Source organism: Phascolarctos cinereus, unplaced genomic scaffold, assembly GCF_003287225.1.
Source record: "Phascolarctos cinereus isolate Bilbo 61053 unplaced genomic scaffold, phaCin_HiC Scaffold_726;HRSCAF=1367, whole genome shotgun sequence".
Lineage (NCBI taxonomy): Eukaryota > Metazoa > Chordata > Mammalia > Diprotodontia > Phascolarctidae > Phascolarctos > Phascolarctos cinereus.
In genome coordinates, this window is record NW_027556098.1 from 166,608,920 (window position 1) to 166,621,767 (window position 12,848).

Sequence of the window (12,848 nt, forward strand, 5' to 3'; positions counted from 1 at the left end):
TGTGCTGATGAGGTATGTGATTAGAATGTGAATAAGTTATACACCTGAAAGGCAGGAGATGAGAAGGGTCTTTCTTGGTGACTGCAATATTGTATTAGAAAATAGGAGAGTTAAAAATCTACTGGAAGGTTTAAGATAGCTAAAGTCCAGGGGGAAAAAAAAAACACAATTCAAACCACAAAAAAGCCACTCCTTGTCCCTTGGAAAAGATGCAATGAATGAGGTATACTGAATAGCAGAAGAGAGAATTCCAATGGAGAGCCAAGAGTCTGGAAAGATGGCATGCTTTTTCGTTTGACAGACCACCATGGTGGAAAGGTAATTTAACATGACACAGAATATTTTAAGAAGGCAGAGATCATGCCTTCTTGGAAGGTTCATGCAGTTGTGTTGCAAGTCTGATCTTTCTTTTCTGAACTTGACAGTAAATGAAATATTATCAAAAGAAGGTAAGAAATTAGTAGTTAATTCATTGAGCTCCTCATGAATGGAAGATGAGTTAGATACAATTCCTGCCCTCAAAGGAGTTTACAATTTCATAGGGCAGATAAGACCTTTACACATGTAACTATGATAAAGGGTAGAATTTAAATGTCATAATATATTCACAAAATAGCTAAGAACTGAAAATTACCTCATCTCTACCCATTGCTAAAATAAGATAGTAATTATCTTGAACTTTGTTGTTGAATTTTGGGGGTAAATTGAATGAAGTATTAATTTCCTATATCAATTAGTCAAAGTACTGTGATTGTGTGTGTGTGTGTGTGTGTATGTGTGCATGCATGTTATCTTAAGGAGTGAGGCTCAGAGAGGATGAGTGAGTTGTCCATGGTCACACAGATAATAAATGTCAGAAGTGGGATTTGAACCTATGTCTTTCTGTCTACAAATACAGAATGTTACATTTTATAGGAAATGACATAAACTGGGGGTCAAAATATGTGGGAGAAACATTTGAGTCAAAGGCAGTATTGATGGGATTATGAATTAATATTCTTTTGCTACTAACACTAATAACCCTTTTAATCTACCATTCTAATGTGATCTTTTCATTCATTCTCCTCCTTGACCTATCTGCAGCCTTTCACAAACTCTACCTTGGTTTCTTTGCTACAAATCTGTCATAGATTACCTCCCCCACCTCATCTTTTTTGCTGATTCATCCTTAAATGTTGGGTATTCACCCAAGATTTGATGCTTGATTCTAAGGTCCCTCCTACATCTAAATCTATGATTTTTGATGACAACGACAATCAGCCCCCAAGTCAGTCATTTTGACTCTTTCCTATTTCTTACATCCAATCAATTCCCAAGGCTACTGATTTTACTCCTCTCCCTTGATCTCCACTTATTCTGCCACCAAACTGGCTCACACCCTTAGCACCTCTTTTTCAATTTTTATACGAACTTGCTTATCACCAAACTATGTGGGTGGGTAGGTGGCACAGTGGATAGAGTGCCAGCCCTGGAGTTACGAAGACTCATCTTCCTAACTCTGGCCTCAGACACTTACTAGCTGTGTGACCCTGGGCAAATAACTTAACCTTGTTTGCCTCATTTTCCTCATCTGTAAAATGAGCTGCAGAAGGAAATGACAAACCACTCTAGTATTTTTGCCAAGAAGACCCCAAATGGGGTCACAAAGAGTCAGACACAAATGCAATGACTGGTCAACAACAATGGCAATTATCCCTGCCCAGCCAAATCCTTCACACTGTTGCTCAAGTAATCTTTGTGTGCTGTTATCATCATATTTATTCCTCTACTCAAAAATGTACACTTCTTGAGGGAAGAGACATTTTTTAAAAAAATAGATTTTTCTCTGTATCTCCAGTGATTAGCACAGTGTCTGCCACTTAACAAGTGCTTAGGAAATGTTGAGGAATGACTAATTGACTCCACAGTTTGACTCTAGCTTTAAGTGGCATTTCTCCCATTTGCATACACTACTTTGCAGCTAAATTGGAATCCCCTCTGTCGTATGTTATTTGTCCTTGTTATACACTCTCTCTTCCATATGCATTTGCTCACCACATTCCCTATGCCTGAAATGGACGTTTCCCCACTCTCTTCCTATTGAAATCCCTCCTTTCCTTCAGATTCAACTCAGATGCCATCACTGTCGTGGTTTCCCTCACCCTGACCTCTTCCTTCTCAGTTGAAATATGGCTTTCTCTCTCATATCATTTCAGATAAAATTTTCTTGAAGTTCTCTTTTGTACTTAAAAAAAATTCTACTATTTATTGTAGTATCTTATCTTTTCTCCCTCTTCTTTCCCCCTGCCCCCTTAATATAACTATGAGCAAGATAGGGATAAAGACTGGATCTGTGATTTTATTGGTATAGGAAACTCACAGGTGAGGAGACTCTCTTTACCAAAGCAAGTTGGCACTTTCTCTGTACCTTATAAGTTTAAAGAGATGCTTAAAACATTGAGGCTAAGTGACTTGTCCACAAAATGTAGGTGTCAGTCAAGATCTGAATCCAGATCTTCTTGGCATCAAGGCCAGCTGTCTGTTAGACCACTATGCCATGCTGGCCCTCATCAGCTGTGTCTCATTTCATCTGTGCATTCCAAGTAACTACATCTATGCCCTATGTCTATGCCCATCTTCATACAGTAATGTTTAGTAAATGTTTATAGAAATGAACTGAATAGATGAACTCTTCTAAGTTCTAGTGAAACTAATCAATTCCATTAGAACAAATGATACTTTTAGCACCTCACTGGTCATACTGCAATGTGTAGTTATCTGGGTTGTTCTGATTATTTTGAAAGCAATTTAGAATAAGAATGACTGTCTACTGTGGACCAAAATACTACACTATTTAATCTGAAAAAAAAATAGAGACAAATTTCAGGATAAATTCCCAAGACAGAATTTTTTTTTAAATGCCCCCCCAAACCTCCTTTAATGGCTAAATGTAGAACAAGGCTATCTCATGTGACTAAAAGATATGGATTCTATACCTGGGTCTTGTTCTACTTCAGAATGTCTCCTTTTCTTGAAAGTTCTCCAGGTCAAGGGGTCATCTTTTGTTCTCATTTGAAATGAGTGGATGGTCTTAATTGGATTGATTAAGCACACTGAGAATACTTGTACTTTGGGGTTGCTTTCTGAATCTGCTTTTCATGAGAAAAGCTACAAAATAGGCTACCAATGGAATGATTCTCTCTTCCTGAGCGATAATGTTACTAAGGAATACAGGATTTGGGATCTTTAAGAGTAGTATAGGGAGCTTGATTAAATTAGAACCCATAAAATATTCTGTGGCTGGAGATTACTTTCCAGAGCATACTGTCACTAATAAAGAATACTTTTATAACATGAAAACATTAACATGACTTCATGATCTGAAGGCAGTAGATGGAGTTTATCTTAAAATATAATGCATTTTCTTTTCAATGAAATTAGAAGAGTTAAGTTCTAAATGAGTCAATTTTAAGATGGATGATGTAATGGAAAGAAAAGTGGATCGTGAACTTGGAGTCCTGATTTTTAGCACCAACTCTGTCATTAACTCACCATGTGAACTTGAGCAAGTCATTTAACTTCTCTGGGCCTCAGTTTCCTCACCTGCAAAATGAGGGAGTTTGGTCTAGATAATGTCTCTTCTAGTTCTAAGAGGCTATGAATTGAGGAACAAAGCTTTTATTCTTCCAAGTCATTTGGATACTTGGAAAGACATATTATAATAAAAGGAGGGAGGGAGGAAGAAAGGGAGGAGGTTGAAGAGACAGAGAGAGGAGAGACAGAGAGATATAGTGAAAGAGACAAAGAGAAACAGAGAGAGACAGAGAGACAGAGACAAAGAGAAGAGAGAAAGGAACATAAAAGTTCTAGAAAAAAAGGGAGAGATCACAAGGAAAACTGTGGAAGTAAGAACATGGAATAGGCAGTCTTGGCTTGGACTTACTTAGAATGTAACCCTGGGTAAGTTACTTAAACTCTCTGAGCTTCAGTTTCATCATCTACAAAATGGGGACAATAATTTTCCTATCTCAGTGGGCTGTTGTACAAAAAAAAAAGATTTGTGAACCTTAAAACACAATATAAACGTGAATAGTAACTTTTATTTTATACATACCAAGCAAAAGGCAACATTAATGGAGAACGTTATTTGACTCCTGTCACACACTAAGACATTTCATCAATTGGTATACCTTTTAGCCTAGTTTAAAGAGATAGTGGCTTACACATTCATCTTTTGTTCATCTGATTGAAATCAAGAGCTCCTAGAAATACATTTGTATAGAAACGAGCTTCAGAGAAACATTCAAATTTCTGAATGCTTAAGGCCTTTTGAGGCTTATTTTTTCTTTAATCTCTAGCCTGATGATTCACCTGGAAGCTAGAATGATGTTTGAAATGAATCATATGGCAGAAAGTTTAGGATGTAAAAACAGTAGTGTGTAACCTAAGAAAGAATTTGATTAGTGATTGACTTAACCCCTAGGCTTTCAGCTCATTTTCAATAAAGAAGACCTAAGGAAGTTAGTGGAGTAGATACATGAGTCCCAATAGTGTATGATCAAAGGAATTTTCAAATTAGTATTTTAAAGCAAACCATACATGGAATTCACCAGCTTTCTTTGTGATAATTAACATTTTTGGTGCCAGAATGCTGCAAAAGCCAATCCTTCAGAGGATTTTTTTTTCACTCAGAAAAAGAAACTAAGAAATTATAGATTTCAAAAAATTAAAGATTTTGTTGCTCTCTTAATGATGGTCAAAGTAAGTTCACTGTGAACAAGGATCAAGTAGAGTGAGAGAGACAGCTGGGGACAAGAGGTAATGGTAGATTAGCTTTCAACAAAAGATCTTTAAAATATAAATTTACCAAAGCAGCTTGTCCTAAAGACCAACTGAAATACCTCAGACACTCTTTCAGTATATCATAAAATGAGCTCAGTCAGACCTCCTGGCTACCGTATGCCCCACAGCATCAGCAATAATGAAGACTAATTGTGAACCAAAGCAGCAGTGGGCATCTCTGAATACATTTTTGGTTAACTTTAATAATGTAATGACTATAGCCACGTAAGCTAACAATAGGATTAAGTCTTCTAGGAAAACAAATTCAACAGGTCAAAGACAAAAGTACATAGGATTCCAAGGATGTATGTATCATAATTTCCTCCTTACTCCTTTTTTAAAAGAAAACATTCTTAATGTTAAACTATGAATTCAGTCAATGAATCATTATCAATGACAAATTTTGAATTAATACCTATCTGAATATTTATTTTATTAACTTTATTGTTGCTAGCCCTAGCAACTTAGAGATTTAATTCTCATTAATAATTTTTGAGATTCTTATTAAGTACAAAAATATTACTATTAATCATTTATAAAAATATAAGACTTAGATACTAAAAAAGGAAAATTGGCTAAATTTCTATATATTTCGTGGTGATAGAAAAGTGCATGAAGATCTTCATTATAGTGGAAACCAAGGCTCAGAAATAAGGAAAATTGGTCTTACGTTGGGTCAAGAGACCAAGAAGTTGACAAGGCAGAAAGCTAACAAGGTGGAAAACTAACAGCAGGATTGTTAAAACACTAATTCAGAGAAATGCCATTGTGGTTATCATCCTGTTGATAGGAAGTATACTTTGAAGCATCAGGTCTCACATCAAATAAGAGCAAAATGCTTTATTTTTGTTTTGTTTAAATGCAGTTTATTTTGGAAAAAAATTTTAAATCATTATTCATTCTTCTGTTTGTCAACTTTTTGGCTTTTAATCTCATTAAGGCTATTGACCTTAGAGTCAATCTGCTTGTGAGAGTCAGCTCTATCTTACTATATATGGAGGGCAGCTCTAAGATAAGACCTTTACAGAAGCTGTGCTGTAAAAGGTAATGTTTGTACATGGTTGTGTTAAAATCATTCAGACACAGAAAAAGTGTCTTTACTGCTGCTTCTGTTAAACAGTGGAATTTAAATTATGAAATATGAAACATTTTTCATAACTGAACATGCTTAAAATATTAGTTAGTTTAATTTTCTCATCTAAAAGGGCCAATATTTGTGTTGTCTATAATTATCCTCAAGTATTTGCAAAAATATTTATGAGTGAGTTACAAGGATGGGGAAAGTTTTAAGTACAATGTATTTTCAGGTTACGAACTCAAATTAATTCATCACTAAACTTTTAATAACATTTCCTCTTTCTCTTATTCCATATCCTTACTTTTTTCCCAAATAATTCTAATTCTTTGCTTAGAAGATCCAAATCTAGACCTTTTATTGAAAATAAAAATATTCTTTTTCTTCTCCTTTTCCTTTTCTCTCTCTCTCTCTCTCTCTCTCTCTCTCTCTCTCTCTCTCTCTCTCTCTCTCTCTCTCTCTCTCTCTCTCTCTCTCTCTCTCTCTCTTTAGTTAATTGGCCCTTTGCTGTATCTACTCATAGAGTTCTCCACTCATTCAGTTAGAGTTCAGGATACAGAAAAAATAATAGTGTGGTCAAGTTGAAAGAATGCTGCATTAAAAAGCAAGATCCCATAGTTTTCCTTCCAGTCCAAACTGTCTATTAGCTAGGCCCAAACTCAAAATTCTATCTTACTCTCTGTTAAATTCATGAAAGTCATTCTCCATGACAAATATATTCTGTCCTTATCATCTTTCCCTCTTAGAATCATTGTTTTCCATCAATGTTCACTCACTTTTGGTGCCACACACTTCTTGAAGCCTTCTTTCCCTGATACTCCCAGTTTTTTAGTACTCTCTTCTTCACTTCCCCTTGTATTATACTTAATTTTATATGTGGCAACCCCCTCCTCTAACCCTCAACCCATTAGCAGGTCAACTTCTGAAGGTTTTTCATTATGTATTTGTATTCTCAACACCTAGCATGAAACCTTAATAGGCATTTATTGAATTGAATTGAATTCCAACCCCACCAGCTCTAGCGGTGTTATGAGCCACTTAACTTTACTATGTTTCACTTTACCAATCTACAAAATAAAGGATTGGGCTACAGACTCATATCTAGCTCTAAGGTTCTATTCTGATCTAGACTCCTAAAAAAGGAGGAAAAGCAAGCTTTTCTCAGTGGTGGCATGGAGTAGTGATAGCAATACTTAATTGGGAATCAGGAGATGAGCTCTAATTCTGACTACATTAACCAGTTGTATGACCTCAGGCAAATAAGGGTGAAGTAATGAAAAGAACTCTCAACTCCAAGACAGAAGAACTGGTACCCTGACTCTAGCCAGATGTGTGACCGTATCTCTCTGAAACTCAGTTTCCTCATTTGTCAAAAGAGGATAATAATGTCTCCCACACCTACTTTACAGGGAAGTTGAGAGACAAGCACCTTTTAAACTTTAAAGTTCTGTATAGACCTAAGGTATTATGAAAATGTTTATTAGTTAAAGCAAACATTTACATAGTGCTTTAGGGTTTTCAGAGAACTTTACATGTATCATTTGATCCTCACAACAAACTTGATAGGTCAGTATGCCTGGCATTATTACTCCCATTTTATAGATAAGGAAATTGTGCCTCAGAGAGGCTTGGTGAGTTGCCTAGGGACTTCTAAACCACTCCTTCCCCCCTAGGAAAATGTATTTTCCTTAAAGTGAAGGTATTATTTTTTCCTTTTTTTCTCAGTGTCCCCAGCACCTAATATAGGTCTTTGCACATAGAAGATATTTAATAAATGCTTATTGGATTAGATTGGATAGGAAGCAGGATTTGAACCCATGTCTCTCCTGAGTCCAACTCCAGTTATTTTTCCATTATATTATAGACCTTTCTAGACTTTGGGTAGAAAGTAAGATTTAACAAGATAATACCTAACTTTCCTTCTAGCTTTAACACTCTATGATTCTACAGCTAACCACTCACCACAGCTATACCTATAGCTACATTCCACCCTAGCCAAATCCTGATCCATCCTAAGTCAATTCCCCCTTTCAGCTGGTCCACCCTGCAAAAGCACAGGACCACCAATACAAAATAGACTTGTGGATGTGGTGAACAAATCATCTCCTCACATTAAAAGTCATCAGAACTTCACCCTTAAATTTGTCCTGTGCCCACAGTGATGTACTGTTTCGTGGGCATTTTCACAGAATTACAGAATCCCAAAACTTGAGAGTTGGAAGGGACGTCAGTGGTCATTTGTCCAACCCATACCCGAACAAGAATTCCCTCTACGACATACCCGACAAGTGGTCATCCAGCCTTTGCTTGAAGACCTCCAATGAGAGGGAACACACCACCTCCTGAGGCAGCCCATTCCACTTTTGGATAGCTCCAATTGTTAGCAAGTTCTTCCTTATTTTGTACCATTTCCCAAAGTTAGGAGTGCATGAATTAGGGATGAAGTAATACATTTTAAGGATTTTTATTGTAGTTTTTCACCCAAAGATAATTTCATTTTCTCCTTTAGAATACAACTTCATGTAGACATTAAGCAGCCCTTTCCCCTTCCTCTTTCAGGATTTGTGGATGGTACTAGCATGGTTATCTTAGCTTCAGGTCATATATGGAACCTTTCTATAGCTGTGCCTACACACTACCCAAATATCTGTCAAACAACAGCAGCAATAGCTGGTTGTTTGGTGTTGTATTGATGAAACAGACAACTGGTTCACTGGCTCTTATTATCAAGCAGATGTTTTAATAGACCATAGTCACAGTTTAAGAATACCAAGATTCATCCAATGCCTAATCTTCTGATGACCATATCTTCTCATAGCACTATCCACTAAGCTATTCTCTGACATAATTTGTGAATTCAGCTTACAGATAAGTCAAAAGAGGTGAAGACAAATGCATTCACAATTACACACACGATCCAATAAACAGGGAAAGAAAAAAAAAGTCCAACTGAGCTAGGCAAAAGCATTATTTCTTCCTTGTTGAAAGTATCAGCATATGTTACATCTTATGTCGCACAAGTGTACTCATTAAATATTATGAAATGTACAGCATGCAGTGAAGCTCTAACTAGCTAGTTAAAGTCATTCATACCTGTGTGTTCGTATTTATGTCGCAGAAGGGAACTGCTTTTCTGGAATGTCTTGTCACATAAGTCACATGCATACATGCCACTCTCTGTCTTCTTGATCTTCTTTCGGGACAGACAGGAGTCAGAATCTGTCATGTCATCTAGGCCTGACATGTAGTCTTGTGTTCCATCAAGCAATTCTCCCTATGATGGAATCAAATAGTTTATCTAACACATTCTATTTCTTTTGCCCTGCTTTTCCACAACATTCTGGACCCTCATAATGTGACATTTGTAATTTCTCAAAGACAGTGCTTACAAATTGATCTAGGCTATTTTATTTTAAATGGCTCACTTCAAATTTTATATCATTCTATTACATCTCAAATATGAACAATATAGGAAACACTTCTGTCCTGGAGAGCGGATTTCACTATTTTTTGACAAGATAAAATAGTAAACTACGTAAGTAAAAAAAATTAATATTTATAAGAAAATGTTCAAATTGAGCTCATGAAATAACTATAAGAAAAAACCTGAGACCTCAATTTGTTTATTTTTCAATGGCCTAACTTTAGAGATAACTGTAGCAGTAGAAAACCATTTTAATTGAATTTCATATTTAGGTACAAAATGTTATTATTATGCAATCTATTTAAATGTATGTCTACTGACTAAAGGCCTCAAGCTATATTTTTATATTTAATTTTGTAATTTGAAATAGGGAATATTAATAACACTTTTTATCAATGTTCTATCTATGTTAAAACAGCCTTCAGCATTAAGCAATAATGAATGTGGATCAGTAAATTATTAAATTTCTTGATATTTATTTTGTCTTGATCCTAAGGAGTGCAAACTTGCATGATAACATACATTTCCATTTGCTATCACACAGTTCAGTTTTCTTAGACTACGTCTGCACTAATTAATATTAGAGAAGATTAAATAGGCTTAAATACATTTACAAAGAGGGCAGATGTACTGTAAATTGGAATAGTGGAACAGCTGTTATGGAGGTGCGGTGCTGTTTGTGCTCCTATTGTGCAGGCAGGAATTACTCTCCACGATGTTAAAATATACCTGATTTTTACATTTGAAACTGTAAAACATTTACTAGTCAGTAAAATTACTAATGGAACTTAATAAGACATAAGGGAATGTCTTAAAGTATTTTTAAAATTATTCTTCAAAATCACTCACTTCACTAAACTATATTATATATACACATTTACACACAGAGCACACATATCTGTTCTTACATATTGTGAACATCTGTAAAGGTATGTGACTGCTGTGGACTATAGTTTTTGGCATATACATAAGGTCTACCAAATGTTGTTAGCAATATAAAATTCTAATGGCTGACAAATACAATATAAATAAACCTCAAAAAATAAATGTTAAGTTCTTCCAAATGTGCTTTTATCTTTTTTTCTTTTCTTTCTTTCTTTTTTTTTTAGCAAATGTGCTTACATAGTACAGTATTCCAGTGTTACATCCATTTATTTTTCTAGCCCACTCAGTTTTTCAAGTTCAAGTTAAAATAAACTCTTCTGTTTCTGCTAAAAATACAACAATATTTGATTCCCCCCCCCAGATTATTTTTTCCTAGGAGAACATAATCTATACAATTTTCAGCTGTTCGTTTCCTGGCAGAAACACAGCCAAATATGTCCCATACCTGAAATCCTTGTTTCCGTTGGTACTTTCTCCTTTGCTGCATGTCAGCAAAAGTAGCTGCTCCAGTTGGGTAGGTATAGGCCATATGTGGTAGGAAGCTCATCTGATCTAGTCCCGGGTATGGTCGCAGCCCCGGAATACTGGTCTGTACTGGCGGCATAAATGTGGCGGGGGGAAATGCGCTTTGTGGTGGAAGGGTCGTGTATAAAGGTTTGGCACTAAATGGGTTCATACTGAATACTGGATTAGTGCTTTTATTATCCAAGTTATTTGAATTTGAAAACTCCTTCTTGATAAAAGTCAAGTTTAGAGGTTCATCTGAATTTTCAGATGATAAAGAAACACTGTTATGGTCTAAATTTATGCTACTAGCTTTTGTTTTGTTCTTTGTGGCTATAATACTTTTGGGTTCCTTCATTTGTTTTGGTAACGACAAGTCCAAAGGCTCAGCCTGAAGCTCCTCAGAGGAGAAACTGTTTGGAGTGTAAGAACTACTATGGGAGTTTTTAGAAGATGTGGAGGAAAGATTTAAAGGAGAAGGAGTATTACTCCTTGAGTGGTCCAATTTATCAACAACTGGTTTAATATTGGTAAAGTGGGTAGGTTTTGTTAGCCTGAGAGGAGTATCACAATTAGTAACACTGTTATGGAGTTCAGCTATAGATGGTGATGTTATAGAGTCCATAGGCTTTACGGGAGACCTGGCTGATAAAGAGTCTTTAGTGGGTGTGTTGTTGGTGGCAGCCAGCGCCACCTTGGCACTGGTCCTTTCCAGTGATGGTGACCTGGAATTTGAATACTGGTACACTTTTCGTTGTTCAAACCATTCCTTCACAAATTCCTGAGGAAGGCCAACAGCAATGGAAATTTTCAGTAGTTCATCAGAGTTAGGTTCCATATTCATAGCATAATATGCTTTAAGTACAGACATGTGGTCCTTGTATGGGTTGATAGGGCTAGTCATTCCTTTCTCAGAAAGTACTGATGACAACAGAAGAGCTTTATTATCAACAAACATTTCAGATTTGTTGGGAACTATGCTTTCATGAGGTTGAAGGACTGCCTTGATTTCTTCATTCATTTTGCAAAGGTAACGCTCATGCTGGTGTAAGGGAATGGGACCAGGAAAACTTTCTTTACAGAACTGGCATGAAAATGGAGTGGATATGTTATGGTTCTCAATCATTTTGTCTTCTGTGACCAAGTCTATTAAAGTACGCAACTTCTCCTTCTTAATAGTACTGAGCGGCCTCCTGGAGTCAGTAGTTAAGCTCTGGAGGCAAGCTTTGGCTTCATTCACTTTCTCTAAAGTATAGTCAATAATACTTTTAGTGGCACCATTATGACTCACAACTGGGAGACCCACAGGTGGAATATTTGGAGAAGTGACTCCTTGTTCCTCAGCTTGAGAGCATGGATCCTTCATGTGATAACCCTTTAGCTTTGAGATTTCTTCAGCCTTGCAATCCATTTTTTGCCTGGAAACCGTGTTGTCCACAATCTGTAGAACTTTCTGTACCTCGCTTAAATTACTACCTATCGTAGGAAACCCAAGTAGAGGGGCTTCCATTCCTACACCTAAGTGCTGCATTGGACTTTGAGCAGAGGGATGAACTCCTAATGGGCTGGTTGCTCCAAGTCCACCATTCATAAAAGGACTAGCGCCACTAAACCCATGTGTGGCCATAAGAACTTTATAGTCATTGAAATCTAGTGGTTCTGTTTTAATTTTAAGTAAGCCTGTTTGTTCAGACATACTAAGTGGTTTTCCATTCTCCAATTTGTTTCTCAACTGTGAAATGGCTGAATTAGTAGGAGAGGAAGAAACAGAATTAGGAGAAGAACCCGTCTTGATATTGTTTCTCATTCGACCATTTACAGAGATTAAACCAATGCATTTCTTGCTGCTGATGTGCGAACTGTAGGAGCCAGAGTGTGAGAAACGTTTCTTGCAGTTGGGGCACTCATATGGTTTTTCACCTAAAATGATAATTAAAACAAACATTATACTATCTCATAATAGGTAGCAATCTAAATCAGCTAGCAGGGTAGCCACCCAAGTGATTAAGTGGAAAGGGCAAAAATGATGCAACTCTATGTTTTAAGTGTTTAAGTCAGAATTATTTGACTATAACTGTTTCCTAGGTTTTATCTACACCGAGTTGACATAGTTCAAGATGTCAGCTGTGCAAGGTGAAC

The 12,848-nt window shown here is 36.4% G+C and overlaps 1 protein-coding gene across 3 annotated transcripts in view; it reads right to left on the reverse strand.

Moving 5' to 3' along the window:
• The window catches only part of ZEB2 (zinc finger E-box binding homeobox 2), a 140,764-nt gene that overhangs the window by 3,252 nt on the left and 124,664 nt on the right, over positions 1-12,848 (reverse strand). For all 3 annotated transcript variants that reach the window (XM_020984736.2, XM_020984737.2, XM_078146837.1), the window contains 2 exons: positions 10,651-12,629; positions 8,990-9,170 (listed from right to left, as the gene is read on the reverse strand). In XM_020984736.2, the coding sequence (XP_020840395.1) occupies positions 8,990-9,170; positions 10,651-12,629 (2,160 nt within the window). The remainder of the gene's footprint in view (positions 1-8,989; positions 9,171-10,650; positions 12,630-12,848) is intronic.